This window comes from Antechinus flavipes, chromosome 5, assembly GCF_016432865.1.
Source record: "Antechinus flavipes isolate AdamAnt ecotype Samford, QLD, Australia chromosome 5, AdamAnt_v2, whole genome shotgun sequence".
NCBI classification, from domain to species: Eukaryota; Metazoa; Chordata; class Mammalia; order Dasyuromorphia; family Dasyuridae; genus Antechinus; species Antechinus flavipes.
Window position 1 is genome coordinate 173,528,988 of NC_067402.1, and position 19,559 is coordinate 173,548,546.

A 19,559-nucleotide genomic window follows, 5' to 3' on the forward strand; every position below is an offset into this window, starting at 1 on the left:
GCTCCATTGCTCTCAAAAATGAAATTCTGAAGAATAGAAACAATTCTGTGGAGAAACGAGGAGAGCTATTTGAAGGTACCAATGTATACATGCAGGGAATTCACATGTCAGCTTAGATTTTAAAAAAAAGGTATCTGCAGAAGATGAGTACAAGGACAAGTAAAAGGCTGAATATGAAAGAGTAGCACCATGCTTTTCAAAGTTATTAAGTAATCACATTTTCTTTTAAACTACAATAAGTAACTTAGGTTACTAAGGAGATTAAAGTAACTATATCCCTTGGTTTCTGTAATTGATGAATTACTGTCAGTAATGTTTGAAAAGACTTGAAGAGCAAGAAAAATATTACTGGATGGGAGAATGGCAAATGTTTGTCCTGAGTAAAGAATGAACTCCGCAAAGCCCACCAAAGAATAAATCTAAGACCATCCTAAGATGTATTAATAAAGAGGTAGCTAGTGAATATCTAGAAAAGGAAACAATGATTAGAAAGTGATTTCATCAAGAATGGGTCTTGGCAGCTAATGTTACCATCTTTTTTTGAATAGGATTATTAAACCCAGAATTCCATGGCTATAATTTGCTTAAATTTCAATCTACAAGTGCAAAAAGTCTCTAGTGATATCATGTGGAAAAGTTAGCTGGATGTACACTGTAATTAATGAATAAATGTACAAAAGATGGATTTGGGACTGAACTCATAAAAGTTTGAAACACCTTGAAAGAAAGTCTCAGGTGGAATGTCCTAAGAATTTGTGCTTGTCCCTAGGTTATTTAATATTTTCTCAATAACAAATAGGAAGGAAGAGTTGGCATTTGTCAGATTTGCAGAAGAACACGCAGCTGACACTGGGAAATGAATATAAACTGCTTGCATTTTTGTTTTTCTTCCCGGGTTATTTATACCTTCTGAATTCAATTCTCCCTGTACAACAAGAAAACTGTCCGGTTCTGCACAAATATATTGTATCCAGGATATACTGTAACCTATTCAACATGTAAAGGACTGCTTGCCATCTGGGGGAGGGGGTGGAGGGAGGGAGGGGAAAAATCAGAACAGAAGTGAGTGCAAGGGATAATGCTGTAAAAAATTACCCTGGCATGCGTTCTATCAATAAAAAGATATTAAAATTAAAAAAAATAAAAATAAAAATAAAAATAAAAAAATAAACAAAATAAATAAATAAAAAAGAATCTATCCAGACCAGCAAAAAAAAAAAAAACACGCAGCTGAGACATTAACACACTAAGTGACAGAGTCAGGTTCTAAAAAGATCTTTACAACATAAAGCATTGGGGCTGAATCCTTTAAGATGAAAAATAGGGATAAATGTAGTCTAATACTTGGACTAAAATATTCAACTTTACAAGTTTAATCATGAAAGGTAAAATAGACTTTTAAGGTCTGACAAGACCAAATCCACCATTCTATATTATAGCTCCTAGTTGCATTTTGTTTATATGATTTAAGGAGGAATCTCAGGAAGTTGCCTTATTTAAGAGCCACATGGTAGCACAAAGGAAAAAATACTGGACCTAGATTGCTGCCTTTTTGTAGCCAAGTCACTTCACCATTTGACAATTTAGTTTCCTCATATGTAAAATGAGGGCATTGGGTTCGATATCCTACAAAGTATTTAAGCATTCTGTCATATCTGATATCAACAGGCATGGAAAAAAGAAAGCAATGGGACATTTCTTTTTATGGGTGCTAAGAGATGTTTGTTTATATGGATATGGAACCAAACTATATAAACTTGGAGGTTACTGGAATGTGCCAATGAACTGATCTTAACAGACTTGTGTATTTTCTTGCATATCACCAGAAAGATATGTATATATATCTTTGTTTTGAAGTCTGACATATTTATTACAATTAATTCTGAATAAGCTTCCAGACTTGCCTCTCTCAGACTTAGATGGCAAGTTTATATCAGGGAGCTTGGTTCTCATGACTCCCATTTCTGGTGATCAATGCTCAATAAAAGGATTCTTCCTGCTTTTCTGTTACCTTTCTCATTGCCTCTTTTAATCAAATGGAGGGGATGATCACAAACTGAATGATCATTTAAAATAATTTTAAGATAAATTTCAACATTAAAAATTTTTCATGAGATGGCAAGATTTTTGGATTTAGATTGGATAACTCACTTAAAAACCAGTCTTATCAATTGATTATCAATTCTGATAGATGTGGCTCTCTTCAACAATGAGATGATTCAAACCAATTCCAATTGGTCAGTAATGAAGAGAGCCATCTACACCAAGAGAAGAGGACTGTGGGAACTGAGTGTGGGAACTGAGTGTGGACAACAACATAGCATTTTCACTCATTCTGTTGATGTTTGCTTGCATTTTGTTTTCTTTCTCAGGGTTTTTTTTTTCCTTCTTGATCTGATTTTTCTTGTACAGCAAGATAATTGTATAAATATATATACATATATTGGATTAACATATATTTTAACATGTATTAGACTACCTGCCATCTAGGGGAGAGGGTGAAAGGGAAGGAGGGAAAAATTTGGAACAGAAAGTTTTGTAAATTTATCCATGCATATGTAATAAAATTAAAAATAAATAAATGCCAGTCTTAAAAACAAAACACAACACTACAACAATAACACACCATTACTAACTATATTCTCCTAGATCTATAGAATCCTATCTCCTTACTGAAAGGAGAGGTACTTTATTTTTGATTCCCAAGAACTAATATTATTTAATGCAATTAATGGACTCAGTTGCCCTTTAAATGCTGTTGTTATTTTCATCACAATATACATCATTTTCTTAGATCTTTGAGGGCAAGGACTATTTCATTTTTTGGTCACTGTCTAGAGTCTAGCATAGCATCAAACACAAAGGAAGCACTTAATAAATGATTATGGATTAAATTTTTTACTCTGCAATACTTTGTACAAATCTTCCCATTTTTTTTGGATTGCTCATATTTGAAAGGTTTTTGTGATATAACATTGAACAACATTCTTATGACACAGCTTATTAAATCATTCTTCAATTCACAGGTACTCACTGATTCCAGTTTTTTAATACTATGAAAATTGCTATTGTTAATATTTTATTTTAAATGGACCTTTACATTATGGATTTTCTCAAGAAATACATCTAGTCAATAGTGCAATTCCTGGATCAATTTTATGAATAATTTCCTGAGCTTTTTTTCCCTTCACTTAACTAAAATTTGCTTTCCAGAATGTTTGGACTAATTCACAATTCCATCAAAAATATCTTGGTGTACCTATTATCCTATTACCCCTTAAGTATTGACTGTTTGCCTTTTACCATCTTGGCCAATTGGCTATTTCTAAGGTGTTTTCATTTTAAAATTTGCATATTCTATCATTTGCATATTACTTTTTTAAAAACCTAAAATAAACATTTAAATTAAAATAAGATAAAATAAACATTTTATGATTATAATCATTTGCATTTCATTTAAAAACATTTTTAAAATATTTGTTACTACAGTTAGTTATTTGCAATGTAATACCTCTTGGTATCAATTTGTGGCAATTTATTACACAATTTAGATAAGAGATATTAGATAATATTTTGCTTCATTTAGCAACTTCTCTCATCCCAGCTGTTTTGATTTGGTTATCAGAATAATTGATACATCTTTCCCTAATCTTCTCCTTATGTCATATCATTTAAATAATTGGTCCTTTATTATATATTCCTTTATTCATAGGTGAAAAGGTGGCCTTTCATTTGAAGGCTAATTTTTCTACATACACCCCAACTCTGATTTCTTCAGCAATCTGTCATCTAATCCCTCTTTTGTTCATCAATCTTTTCCTAGCTTATTAGCTCCTTCTTTGCTATCTCTCCTGTTTTAATAAAACCTCACTTCATCATATCACTTCCACTAGGTACCATCCTATATTTCTCCTCCCATTATGATTAAATTTCTTGAAAAAAATCTATACTCACAACTTCCACCTTCCTCTCTTCAAATTAAATTCCAAAATCTGTTCCGTTTTATACTCTATCATTAAACTGAAATGGTCCTCTCTAAAAATACCAGTGATAATTCAATTGCCAAACTATCCATATATCCATATCCTACATCAGGTACGTAACATTTTTCACAAGGACTACTACAATAGTTTTCTAATTGCGTTTCTTGTTTCCAGCCTTTTTCCAACTCCAGTGCATCTTTTTATTTAACTACCAAGATGATTTTTCTGACCATGTAAACTTCCTAGTCAATGAGTTCTAATAATTCACCAATCAGATCAAATATGAAGCCCATTGTTAGTCATTCAAAGCTTTTCATAACCTGTATCTAATTTTCAGTCTTTATTTACTTAGGAACATTTTATGATCTTAACTACATGGCTAATTTCCAGTTCCTCGAACATCATACTTGATCTCCCTTTTCCATTTCTCTGCATTGATTTTATCCCCATGCTTGGAATGTTCACTGTAACCCCATATACCTTTTTTTCCCACTCTGGCTTTTTAAAAGACTCAGCTCAAATTCATCTTCTGAAGGAAGTCTTTTTTAGTATTCTAGTATTCCCAACTGTACCTTTCTTTCATGTACCTAGTTATTTACATATTATCTCCTCCATTGGAATGTATACTCCTTGAGGGCACAGCTGTTTTTTTACTTTCTTTGTGTTTGCTTTTGTTTTTATTTTTAGCACTAGGATGATTTTACTAATACATGATGTTTAAAGATTTGCAAAGGACATTAAAACATTACTTGATTGGAGCTTCACAACACTATGAGATAAGTACGATTTGCTATTATTAGCCTCATTTTTGTAGATGTGGAAATCAAGGTTCTAATTACTTTCTCATAATCATTTAAGTAGTAAATTTTGAAGTGGGCCTTAAGCCCAAGTCTTCCCAATTCTCCTTTCTATGCAGTTCTTGGTTATAAATTTTCTGCTTAATCACAGTATTAAAACATGCTTCTTCCCATTATCTATTAATTTCTTAATATATTATAACATTTTACATTCGGAATCAGAGACAAAAAATTACTGTTCTAGGGTCAAAAGACCTGGGGGGGATTGGAATCCACGTCCTGAGATTTATACCTACAAATAGGTATAAATTTGCATGATTTGTGTGTGTGTGTGTGTATGTGTGTGTGTGTGTGTGTATAAAGATCTAGAGATAGAAAATTTTAAAGGTTTTTATAAATACATTTTTCCAATAATCACATATTTTGGCATGATTGTATATTGCTAGAGTGATAATCAAAATTCTAAAATATAAGGCCAGGCTCAGTTCTGAGTTGTTTTCATTAGCACAAATTTTTTCTTATGACTCATTTTTAATTGAATAAAATTGTACCTTGGCAAAATGGTTCATGTTTAAAAGTTATACAAAGATATGGGGAAAGATAGAATCTAATATCTATTTCTACCTCTACCTCTTAATTTCTTTATTTGTGGGTGAAAATTTACATTTAATATGCAAAGTTATATGGTTCTAATGAGCAAGTGTATCATAATTGATAAACCAAAGCTTTTTGAATTTGTCCAGCAATTAAAAGGGGAAAGAGATGAAGCATGTCCAGCTGTCCAGTGCTTTTGATGCATAAATTAGCTGACATAAAAAAGGCAAAAAGAAAAAAAAAAACTTTTTACAATAGAAAGGTAGAGGGAGGGGTGTGTGTGTGTGTGTGTGTAAAACTTACTCTCATCAGAACTGACTCAACTACAAATATAAACAATCAATATGGATCTTACCCTGCAGGAAAGAGTGGAGGGGGGAGAGGGAAAAAAAGAAAAAGAAGAGAAGAATAAATGGATGAAATCTAGTTAGCAATAATAAATAAAAAATAAGAGCCATTCCCCAATTGTTAAATGATAAAGTTATGAATTATGTCCAAAAACGCTATAAAATCATGTATCTCCTCTGGCTTTAATAATACCAATACTAGGTATGAATTCCCCAAAAAATATTTATAGGGACAGCTAGCTGGCACAGTGGGTAGAGCACCAGCCCTGAAGTCCGGATGACCTGAGTTCAAATCTGGCCTCAGACACTTAACACTTAAGACTCTGGACAAGTCACTTAACCCAACTGCCTCAGGAAAAAAAAAAAAAAAAAAAGGTATAGCAAGTCTTTTTTCAGGGCAAAGCACTGGAAATTGAGGAGATGCCCATCTCAGAAAAACCTGGAAAGTCCTCCATAAACAAGCAAGTGAATATACTTTGTACAAAATATTAGCAATATTGTGGGATGATCAGTTGTGAATGACTGCTATTCACAATGATTCAAAACTATTCTGAAAGACTTATATGAAAAATACTATCCATACACAGAGAAAAAAACTGATTGTGTCTGAATAGAGATTGAAGTATACTTTTTTTTTGAAAACTTGAGGGGTTTTTTTTGGAGAGAGGGGTGGGTAGGGAAAAATTTCAAAATGCCTTTTCAAAGAGGGTTGAAGGTGGGGAGAAAGTGAGAGAATCTAGAATTTGAAGTCTTAAAAACAAATGTAAATGGTTTACATGTAACTAGGGAAAGTAAAAAAAAAAATTAAAAATATGTCGTGGAGGCTCAGTACTTTGCTTTCTCAGCACTCTGTTTTCCAAGGCTCTGATCATGTTCCTAAAATTTTAATAATTCCACCTTTTGTTAGATTTAGAAAAATATTAGTATAGTATATTGTTTGTGTCCTAGTTCATGCTTAATATACTAAAAAATTCAAATAATAAGCCCAGCTAATAATAAAATGATTTCTTGGAATTTTACATAATTGTACATATTTTGTCCTTTAATTTTATATAAGAATATGGGAAGTTATCACAAATGTTCACAAAAATGTATAACAAAAAAAATGGGAGAGGATTTGAAGGATTTATGAAGAGTTCACATAGATAAAACAGCTTCTATCAAAATAAACATTTATAAATATTCAAAAACTCAAATTTTTATGTATAGAAACTGCTTATGTTATGCCATCAATTCAAACATTACCAATGAACATACTTTCATTTTTCATCCCAATTTATTCTATTAAGCAATGATTAAGTTTTCTGATTACTTCTATGATGTAGATAACAAAACTTTGTTTGTTATCTAAATAAAAGCTCCTAGCCTTTATCCAGCCTGAGAAATTAGTTACATCAAGCACCTAAACATGTCAAAGATCACTGATTTTTCAAACTGCACAGAGGGAAATGGAAATTCACCTATTAAATATGAGCAAGATAATCTAAAACAAGACTCAAAGAACTAGAAGAATGTTAAGTCCTTATCATTGTTAAGAGTGAGAAATGAGCTATTCTGATTCATACTGTTTGAGCTTTTAATGATTCTTAGGTTAAGGATTATTTCTTTCTTTTTCATTTCTTTACAGCCCAACATTCCAGAGCAGTACTGCATGACATGCTGGAATGTTAAAACCACTGTGCCTATATTGTAATGTTTTGTTAAAGCTCACTGCTCTCTTGTGACATTATGAAAGAATATCAGACTAGGAGTTAGTGGGTGCTAGCACAGAGAGGGATCTTCCATTCAACTGCTGTGTGTTGCTGGTAAAGTCACCCCAACACTTCTGCCCATCTACAAAACAGTGATAATGAAGTAATTAATCTAGGCAGGAAGAAGTGAAAACTTCATATATATCTATAGATATAAAGCAAATGGAACTAAATCTGACTCCTATTTTGTACACTATAGGAGGCAAATTCTCTACAAATATTTGGACCACTATCCCCTGAATATTCTAATTCTATTAAGCCTATAATCCATTTAGATATTTTCAAATTTAGAACTTGATAAGATATTGAGATGTATGAATGTTAACCAGGAGATACCCTACAATGAAGAAATCAGAATTTTAAAATCCTTCCATAATCCCAGTTACTTTTATATCATATATATATATAATTTATATCAGTATTTGATACTGGTGTTGGACAGTTTAGGTCTTAGGATCCATCTTTAAAATGTAATTTAAGCAATTAAAATAGGTTTTTACAATAATTTATTTTATTACTAATGCAGATTTTAATTTCTTTTCTAAAGCCTGATAGAAAGTGAGTTATGACAGCAACATTGTGGGATGATGAATTATGACATAAAAACTTAGCTCTTTCAGTAATATAAGGATCCAAGACAATTCCAAAATACTTGTGGAATCTGAATGTAGATTGGAGCACACTATTTCTGCTTTTTTCTTTTTCATATTTTTCCCCTTTTCATATTGATTCTTTTTTTTTAACAACATAACTAATGTGGAAATATATTTACAATGATTATACATGTATAATATATCAGATTGCTTGCTGTCTTGGGAAAGGAAGACAGAGGAGTGAAGGAGAAAAATCTGAAACTAAAAACCTTTTAAAATTGACTGCTGAAAACTATTTTTATATGTAATTGAAAAAAACCTATTGAATGCAAAAAAATTGAGTTGAGAAAAGATTGTCTAAATATAATGTTATTTAACCATAAAAAGATTCCTCCCCATCACGACGCAGCAAAGTACATTAAAGACCCAGAAAGCATGAGAAAGCCAACTCAAATTGCTTTGCTAGACTTTTCATGGGGAAATAGCTATGGTTATGTTTGATGAATTCATCTTCCGCAGCTAGTATAAGTCAAACCCTCTAAAGTGACTTCTCAATTTACATTATTTTCCATAGGAATCTGAAGCATGGACTTAAAAAAAAAATAACAAAAACCAATTATTTTGCTTAGAGATTAAAATAATATTCGATGGTCAAAAATATTATATTTGTGGATAAAGCATATATTTGGTCATTATGAATATTAAAAGTCCTTCTAGAAAGGAAAAGAATATAGATGAAATCAGTATTTTCCAGATATATAATCATTTCCAAATCTTTATAAGTAGTCCAATCAATGACTTCTTGGAATAATATCAAGTTCAAGAAAAAAAAATCAACATGCAATTTGAAGGCTATAAATGAGAAAATATTACCTCCCAACTGAGTCTATTCCAAAATGTTGTTGACCTAAAAATTTATTGACACTGAATTAAAGCAAAATAATGAATTTAACATCATTACTATTTCCTAAGGGTATTTAATATAAATTAATAAATGAATAAAATTTAAGATTAATATATTAGTCAATACTGGAAGGAGACCAAGAGCCAAGTTGAGGACAAATTAAGTTCTACCATGTTTTCACTACACATTTTTTTTTTTTTTTAATCCAGCAATATACTTGCTGGTAATATAGTTGTGAGTCATGGGATACTAAAGTCTCTATAGAATTACTAGAAGAACAATGGAAAGGAATATCTTAGATGTGAGCAGCTTGCAATGCATTATTCAAGAATTACATAAGAAAAGCAATGAAAAGACTATATTAAGCAAGATGTACAAGTAGAAAGGACATAGGTTTAGTCATGTAAAAGCTGTATGCACTTAACATCTGTTGGAGAGATTGTAGAAGAATTCAAGATTTTATCTATCATTTTGGAAGGCATCTGCTTCCACCAATAGGGAAACATCATACACTCAAATATATTGGAATTATATTTGTAACCAGTACTGCATGTTGCCAGTTAAAAATGCTAATCTCAGGAATTACGGGAATAGAATATAATCATATACATGTGTATGAATGTGTATAAAGCTTTATGTTACATATAAGTATGTGATGCTATGAATGGATATAAGGAACAATGGAAGAAAGGGCAATTATTATTACTATAGTGGAGTTCTTGGTCTTCAAGTATATCATCTGTAAATTAAGAAAAAATATGCAATAAAGGGGCAAAACCTTTTTAAAATTCATTTTGAAATTGTAGAATTATAAAGATTGTATAGTCAAAATTGTCCAAAAATTAAAAAAAAACTACCCAAGATTCTCATACAGGAATCCTCCATTATTTAAATAAAATTCTTAGCTAAGTTTTTTGCAAAAAAAAAAATTTTTAAGCACAGACATGGAATAACAAAACAGAATCCTTTACTTAACTCAAGAAATAGTTGCAGATGGTCTTTGAGCAAGACTTAATTTCTAAGAACCAAAAACTACTTAAAATCAATTTCTAAATTTAATTATTTCCTAAATAAACTGCTTTAATTCAATCCTATATATTTGAAATTCAAACTTCTTATTGAAAAGATTAGTGAAAAGATTGATTAAATTAAAATCCTACGTAAATACTAGTGCTTTCACATTTTTAGCAAAAATTACTATCATTTCTGATCCTTCTGACAAATAACTCACAAAATAAGGCTACTGAAGTTATTATATCAAAGTTTAAGAATGCTTATGTTAACCCAGATTTGTTCCTGATCCTTATACCCCATCCACTATGACATTAAGAGATTCCTATAAATTTCTATAAATTTTATAAATTCCTATGAATTTCTGAAAAGAATTTGAATATAGAGCAGAAAATATTTTCCAAGATTAAAAAAGTGAACAGTGATATCAGTTGGCTATCGTGTCTTCTGTTAGTCTTCTGTAACTTATAAAGGGATAAAGCAGTAATGACACAAAAGAGTGGTTTGTCAAAATTTAAAAATGTAATGCAAAATTTGTGTTCCAATTGTTGTCAAAACAGATCAAATAAGGCACACAATCAAAAGTGGGGAAATAAAAGATTACTTTGGGTTTACATTTTGAGTGCTTGTAGTTACAAAGTATAAATTTTGATCAAAATATTTGGGAAAAATGGTTGGAAACTAAAAATATGACACTAAATAAACTAAATATTTGATTTGATTCCATATTTTGCTTAAATTCTACTTAAAGAATATAATGTATTTTCAAACGAAGTGTTAATTTTAATGGACAGAAAAACATAAGATTTCAAATAATTTCAATACATTTCAATTCAATTTATCAAATTGGGTTTTATAGGAGAAATCCATAGGAAAGGAAAAGTTATAAAACAAATCTTACTAGGACATTTTTTTTGCTTATATGGCACAGGATAGCTCCATCTGTACCCAAACCAGCCAATATGACAACCAGTAGAATTGTAGTCATTAGGGAAGTAGTATGATATGGTTGGAAAAGAACTGATCTGCAACTCAAAGGATCTAAGTTCAAATATCATTCACTACTTCTGTGGCCTTATACAAGTCATTTAATGTTCTCGGGGCTCAGTTTCCTTAATTGTAAATAAGAAGACTGGACTAAATAGCTTCTTTTATAAATCCTATAGGTCTTGTACTAAAACTTTGAACAGCACAAAACACTGATATAAAACAATCAAAACAAAGTAAGTTAAAGTAATGTTACAAAGATACATGTAAGGAGTTATCTATCACTATCATATAGTGCTTTACAATTTAGTTTTTACTATATAATCAGAAAAGAAATGTTCAAGTTGTATTTATATAGTACTGTGCCATTGAATATGAGTGTGTGTATACACACACACACATATATATACACACACACAATATTTCTATATATGTGTGTACATATATAGATTTGGTGGTTTTTTAGTTGTGTCTCATTTATTTATATCTTAAAATTAATTATTGTAGAACATTTAAAAATATGTACATTTATTAATGTTGAATTCGAAGAGCTCTTGGGTATCTATATTTTAGATCAAATAAGGATTAATGGGTTTATAAATTGTGAAGTTATTAATAAGAATAATGGCTCTAGGATACATTTTAGATAGAAAAAGACTGGTGTAAATGTGGAGAAACAAAATTTTCTGTGACTAGTATGAGAAAGAATCAGTAAATTTTACTTGCAGTTGGGAGGAATTGTGGAAAGTGAAATGTGTGTGTTCCATATGTTTCTATGTTAAGATTTTAAATCTTTTTTTTTTTTTTTTTAAGCCTGTTAAGATTTTATTGGTTGATACATTTCCTAGGAAGGAAACTCTTATAAACACTAAATAAACACTAAATCTGCAAATTATAGTTTTAAGTTACATAGGTTCAATAATTTGCCCCAAGTCACACAAGCAGTAAATATCAGATAAGACTTAAACCAACATATTCTAGATATACTTCCTATCCATTAGGTTATGTTGTCCCTTTTGTCATCTATAGATTTAGAAAGCTAATGAGAACGACATGGCTTGATGACATTGGAATATATTTTCCATTTATTTATTTTATTTTTTTTTACAAGTTGTATCATTTTAAAAAATTAAAAAAATCTTAATCCCAGGAATGTAAAGACTGGATTACATACCTATTGCTTGAGCTAAAGCTATTACAACCTCTTGGCAAGTTGTGACTTCAGTGACCCCACAAACGATCCTTTGGACTCCATCCACCCATACTTTGAGTTCCATGGTGCAGACAGCCAATCATGCAGGAGCTATAAACCTAGTCATCTAGTTTTCAGGTCATATCTATAGTCACCAAAATGATGAAAAGGCAGAACATCTGGGGTCAGCTGCAAAAAAAAAAAAAAAAAAAATTAAATATATACATGTAACATAACTTGATTTACTTTGAAGTAAATATTTTCTGAATTTTTGAGTACAAAGAAAGAAAATAATTTTGAGATAGAATGAAACTCTAAAATAAAGAAAATTAAAAAAAAAAAAAAAAAGGTTCTCCATGACATAGCATACTAAAAAAAATTACCAAGAATCCCATGATAGCTATCACTGAATTCTGGGGTTTTCATGGGGCTGTCCCAAATGTGTGGAATGCTTTGCCTCTTCATCTCTGATTAATTTTCCTAATTTCAATCTCACCTTATATAAAATACATTTTCTGATCAGACTTTAAGTTCCTTCCCTATTGGTGCCTTTCTTCTGAAGTCATTTTCTGTCCATTTATTCTGTCTATATCTTGTATGTACATAATTCTCTATTGGTTTCTTCAAGGGAATGTAAGCTTCTGGAAAGCAGGAATTATATTTTTATTTTTCTTTGTAAACAATAAGTAAATGCTTGTTGATTCATTAGGGAACACTATCCTATATACCAAGGGTCATTTGAGTCTTCTTCAGGGTCAGCAGAGACAAAGAAAATAGCATGGTTTTAAAAAAGGGAAGAATTTTGCAGAATCCAAGAATCCCAGAGTTGGAAGAGTACATCCATCTAATCCATCTTTTATCTAATAAATTAATCCTAAGAACATGACTAACTTTCGAAGAACATATTTGTCTTTCTGAAAGAAGAAAAAATCCAAAGGAATATATTTCTAATTGTAGAATTAGTATAGAGGTCATGCAAACTTTAAAAAAAAATGTGATTTACTTATTCCTTGTAAATGGGATTCCTTTTCTTTTTTTAAAATCATTGTCTCAATTTATGGACTAAAATGAGCATTACCACAACATGGTATAATAAAAAGGTGATTATACATGAAACTGCATAACTTGTTATTCCTTTCAAATATACAAAATTCTCATATATACACAGGTACATATTATACAAACACATTCATTCATTCTACCAATATGTCCTAAATATTTATAGCAGTTCTATTTGTGGTGGCAGAGGGATGCCCATCAAATGGGGAATGATTTACAGCCCTATCCTTTTGTTTCCCTGACTACATTGATAGCAACATCCAAAGGCCACATTTAGCACCTTCCTCCTCACCTCCATGATCTAGGAATATGCAAAAGGTAATATCTGATGTTTCACATCTCAGATGTGACATAAAAACATAATTATAGAGAATCAAATATCATCTTGTTTAATATTCTCATTTTAATTAGGAACCCGAAGTCTCAATTGTTTATTTTCTTTCCCAATGTCTTTCTAGTAGCACTACCAATCCTTATTATAACAAGTTTAGATTTAATAGATTGAAATAAAATGTTAAACAGGAAAATGGAGATTAAATGTGCAGAGAAAAATTCTGGTAAAGAATTAGAGTATAAAACACTTATTACTAATATGTAGAGAAGAATTGCTACAATAAGAAATTTCTGCATTAAATCTTCCTTGTTCTATTTAACTAAACATAAATGGATAGTGGAAGAGCCTGGTATTTAACAATACTTATTCAATATTCCCTTTACTTTATTGGCACAAATTCTCTTTAAAAATAAATGAAAAAATACCAGAAGATGTATTCCATCCCCAATCCATCCGTTTCACTGTCATACCATTTTTTTCCCCAAAAGCAGTGGTACGGCAGTGAAGTTTGTGACACTGCCAGGTGTATTATTTACTTTTGAGTGTGCCAATTCTTGTTATACTTCAATTTGTTTTGTTAAAACTCTTGAAGAGGGATTAACATGAATATTCTGAAAGTATTTCTATGTCACAATCTATTTACAAAGCTTTTCATTATACCATAAATCTGGTTAAATCATTTATGTGGTTACTATTAAAACTTAAAATTGAACCAAGACTTTGAAAACACCCTGTTACAGATGCATCTTTTTCACTGTCAAATAAAAAGTTCTATATTAAGTGTTAATTTTTATTCCTAGCCCCAACATTATAATGTACTTCTACTTTTAGAAGCTTACAGTTTTTTTCTTGAAACATGGATCATTTGATGAATGGACAGTACTGTAGTTATTAGCATGTGTGCATGTGTGTGCATATCTGTGTGTGCGCACACATATACACACTGACATAAATAAGTCATTTAAAAAAAAAACTAGCTCTGTGTAACAATAGAAATGTTTTATCTATAATTAATTTTCTTTGAACAGGTAAAACCTAAAATCTACATTGTAGAAACAATTTTTCAAAACGCTAAAACTTATTCTTTTTTTGTAATTAAATTAATTTTCTTAACTATTTTAGTAAGGCATTAATTATTTCTAACCAAGAAATATATTAACAAGTAAATTCTGTAAGAAGTTTGAAATCACATAAAAGAAGCCTGCTTGATAGTATAAGCAGGTATGTGGTTCACAATGGTATGTAATCAAATGAATAAGGTCTTGTGGGCTGTAAAGTTCCAGCTTCTAATGGCTGAACACTTAACTGAGCTTATCAATGTTGAGCTTATGAAAACCACATTTCATTTTTAAATAAAAGCCACATGATATTTATACAAGAAATGTTTCCATGTAGTATGCTAAGACAATGGTTAAGTTTTAAATCCTTAAAATACTTCTTACTCCAGTGTTTTGACAAATAACATGACGACATGAGGATTCCCTCCAAAAATTCCCTTTGATCCTGGGCAATGACTTATCCATATTGTCTCATGAGTTTCTCAAAGAAAAATCTAGCCAATGTGCCAGTGGTTTTCCTGTGGCTCTTGGTTATCAGTGTAGCATGCTTTATCAAAGGTGACATACAAAAAATGGCCATCACTTTTTGAGACATCATCCAGGAAACATAAGAGGAGGTGGGCTTCTCATGTTGCAAGTGCATATGTATACTTTGATAAGTTGCTATAAATGTCTCACCTGTATTGTTCCACATTACACTCCATAAAATACTTCTAACACTCCGCTTGTCTCTTGGCAATCTGGTTTCTGATCTCTCCATTAGATTGAAACTGTTCTTTCAGGGGGCTACCATTAAGTGTACACTCCTTCATTCCTCTCTGGATTCTCCTGATTTTTCAGACTGCTTTCTTCAACATGATCCAGTTCTCACCCTAACAAATCATCTTCTTCCCCTCCAGATTTTGTGTTTTAATACTTTATCTGTATTAAGATGTTCTCCATCACTTTTTAAAGTTATTTGCATTTAAAGATGCATTTTTGACTTTTATTCCTTTATATGTTGTTTTTGCCCATTATTCTAATGGCTCCTTGATGACTGGGTCCAAATCCAATGTTTTTTTCTTTGTTCTCTAACTTCTTTAGCAGCCTTTGAATGGGTAGGCAAAAGTACCTCCCCTTCTAGATACCCTTTTCTCTTTAGGTTTTTGTGATACTTTCCATCAAGTTTTCTTCCTTACTTGATCCTCTTTGGTCTCTTATATACATTCAGCCATGTCCTATTTTCTATGTCCTACTATACCCTAAGATTCTGTCCTGGGTATATGCATATGGTCTCTCTACATTCCCTCTTAGTAAATGATGACGCTTTGTCAGTGTCCCTATGTTTTTCATCATTTCTATGTTGAAATTCTTAAGTCTACAAATTCTACTTTCATCTCTCTCCTGAGCTTAATTCTCTTATTACCAACTGTTTGCTGGAAATCTCCAACTGGAAGCACCTTATGTCAGATTTCCAAAATGGAAATCATCTTTCCTCCAAACCTGAATCTCTTGACAATTTCTGTTCAGGGCTCTAAATCACCCAGATTTGCAAAAGCAAATCATTTTTTCTCCCTCATTCTCACTTCCATATCCAATCAGTTGCCAAGTTTTTTTCAAGTCCACTTCATCAAACCTCTAGCTTTTATCATTGCAACCAGCCTAGCTAATGTTTTGCCTGTTCTATTGTAATGCCCTCCTAACTGATCTCTCTGCATTCTGTTTCTCTCAGGGGTATTTTAGAGTCAGCAACAATAGGGAACCAATTTTTAAACTTTCAATGTTGAGTGTTGTCACCTGAGATATCCAAAACAGATATTCATAAAGTATACGGTTCTCATCATGGCACTTTTCCTGCACTCAAAATTTTAGATTCCCAAACACCTTTTAAGTAAAATCTCCTTAAGCAGAAAAATGCAACAAAGTTATTTTTAACAAAGCTAAATTTTACCTTAAAAAAAAAAAACCTACCTTAAACTGTATCAATCCATATGGGGAAAGTCCCATTTTAGAATTTCTCAGCCACATATTCATTAATCTTACAAGCCAAAGAATAAGTTTGAGTTTAGTTCCATTTATTTTAAAAATTACTGAATCAAAATATTTTAAAGTTTATATTCTTTGAAATTTCCATTCAATTCAAAACTCTTATTCACTAAAATAATAAGCTGTTTTTTATTCAGAGTATTCAAGCTAACTGAAGAGGAAAGCAAGTAATGGATGAAAAAACTATTTTATGAAGAATTGAATTTCTATCTCAAAAACAATCTCTTTCCTGTTTTGTTTAAATAACTAGCTTATTAACTTTACAATTAATTTGGGAGCAGTTGTTTGTTTGCACAAAATGGCCTTGGGAAACTTGTGTTTTGCTCAACATAACTATTTACTTTGGTCAACATAGAGATGAATACAGCATATTAATTATGAATAGATTAACAATGAATGAGTAAGAAAAATATACACAAAAGAATGCAAAAAAATAACATAATTCAGCAAAAGAATTCCTGATTACAAAATTGTTTAAATCGCCTATTGATGTATTGCTCTAAATTGCTTAACAAAAGTCTTTTGATTTCATTAAAATAATTAATAAATGGAAGCTTGATTTTTTTTTTTTATAAGCATGCTTGAATTTCACAAGAACTTTAGTTTATGGACACAAGCAACATTAGAACATTTGGGCAAGCCCAATATTTTTCAAAATATTCTCATTCCCTCTTTAATTTTAATTAGATTATGATTCAAATATTTTTTCACTCAAAATACAAAGAGATAATGAAACCAGTCACACACACACACACACACACACCCACCCACCCACCACACACACATGGGCAGGCATGCACAGAAAAAAAAATTTTTTCTTATTGTAATCCACAAATGTAGGTCACATTTTCCTGGTGTCCATGGACCCTCACTGATCAATTTCAAGGAGGTCTGTCAACTTGGACAGGAAAAAGTTTCACTAAAATTAGTTTTTACATATTTGATTTTGTACCATTTAAAAATATCATTCTGAGAAGGGGTCCACAGCCTTACCTTGATTGATAACAGTCTATAATAAAGAAAAAGTTCAGAATCTCTGTTCTTGAAGGATGACATTTTCCAGTAATGAAAGGTTTTATTTAATGAGAGCCTAAAGTATTTAGCAAAGAAGGTAAAGTGTTTGCTGACCAAGGTTACAAGATACCAATTACCAAGCAAAATCAGTCAGTTTTATTAGTATTATAAAACTGATCAAGGGATAAGAAATTGGGCTTATAAATGAGCTTTTTGAAAAAGCCATAGCATTATGATTTGCCATCTCTTTGCCAGCTATAATATAGTCTTTTAATACTATATCTCAGTTGGATTATGCTGCCTATCCCCTGTTGTCCCTCATGCTCTTAGCCATCTATTTGAATTGACTATGGTTCAATTAATTTATGTTTGTTCATAAAAAATCTGCCTTTGAGCACTTAGTCACAGAAGTCCCCTCCTCCCCCTAATGAGAATTATCTATACATAATAGGCTAGGTATGCTAACTTGAGCAGTTGTATTATAAGGTACTGTTCTACAGCTTTAGATGACTCAGGATTTGTTAAGAATTTTTAACCATGGCACGATAGCTTTGACATCCTAGACTTAACCAATACATTATTAATCCACTGACATTTTACTGTGCTCACTCTTTGAAGTCATGTACAGATGTTGATTTTTCTCTGGTGGAAAAGAACCCTGATGGGAAATCTTGTTGCTCTTTCAGTCTCTTCCTTTCACTAGGATATTAGAATCTAGTGTAGGATTATAAACTCAGCTCTGTTGTACAACCTGTATAAAAGCTATTGTCTATACTAGTATATACAGTTGTGATTATTGCATAGCTTGTCACCATGGAGATTTCTTATGCCTTCAAGGGTCTGAGTTTCAGGGGGCTGTGTGACTCTTGGCCCTCAACACACCCACCCAGAATGGATGCCTATGTCTTCAAAGTTTATAACATTAAGATAGAGAAGGCTATTTACCTCCCTTCCATTCTTTCTCACTGTCAAAGTGTTAAGTACTCACCAGTACCTCTAAAGGATGCTACCACTAACATTAACACTATTGCAAGTAATGCTACTATTGGTATGACTGCTCTGTTCTATAAGCATCCCTTTCCCCTATTTTCTTCTTGTCAGTTCCTTTTCTCAAATTTCTTACTTCTACATAAAAATTATGAACTTTATAAAATTGCTATCCAGACGACCTCATTTCTCTGCACAATGAAGGAGCAATTCACAATATATTAAATAAAACATTTGTATCTCCATCTTTTCTTGCCCACATTTGTTTGTTGCTGTGTTTTTCATGGATTATTTTGTTCACCATCAAATATATTTGGGGATGGTCTTAAGCTACTATCCACTCTACTTCTAGAATCAGTTCAGAACCTTGTCTCTAGCTAGAAGCTAGTTGTCAGGGTTTTAACAATATTGCATTTTAATTTTACTAAATTACTAAGGCCTTGAAATTTTAATCAAGAGAAAGAACTAGGAATTAGAGCTATAATGGAGAAAAGTAGGAATATATTCTGGAATTACTAGAAAATCATTAAGCATTCCTACTTGGATATGTAGGTCAACTTTGTTTATATTATTACTATCACTACTTATTAAGAACTTATGTGCCATAAAGGCATAAACTTTAAAAAATACTGAGAGAATATAAAGATTGATGTATTTGTCTTACTTTATTTTAAATGTACTTGATTTTTATTCTTATCTAATAAAATTGTGTAATTCAAAGAAGGAAGAGAAATGTGAAGAAATAAAATTTCATGATCAAGGATTTTAAGTCAAAATTAATTTCAAATAGTATGGAAAGTATAAATACCATGCACTGTTCATATACCGCTTTTGATAATAAAAAAGTCCTGGGAAGATGTTGGAATCATCAAAACAAGGTTTGTTTAGCATCTGGTTCTTAAGATTTATAGAATTAAAATCAT

At 31.3% G+C, this 19,559-nt stretch overlaps 1 protein-coding gene across 3 annotated transcripts in view; it reads right to left on the minus strand.

Moving 5' to 3' along the window:
* The window catches only part of RASSF8 (Ras association domain family member 8), a 93,832-nt gene that overhangs the window by 7,788 nt on the left and 66,485 nt on the right, over positions 1-19,559 (minus strand). For 2 of the 3 annotated variants that reach the window (XM_052000176.1, XM_052000177.1), the window contains one exon: positions 12,142-12,348. In XM_052000176.1, the coding sequence (XP_051856136.1) occupies positions 12,142-12,244 (103 nt within the window). In that variant the 5' untranslated portion in view covers positions 12,245-12,348. Of the gene's footprint in view, positions 1-12,141; positions 12,349-18,242; positions 18,339-19,559 lie in introns of those variants that run through there. The other variant, XM_052000179.1, reaches the window with a different exon arrangement.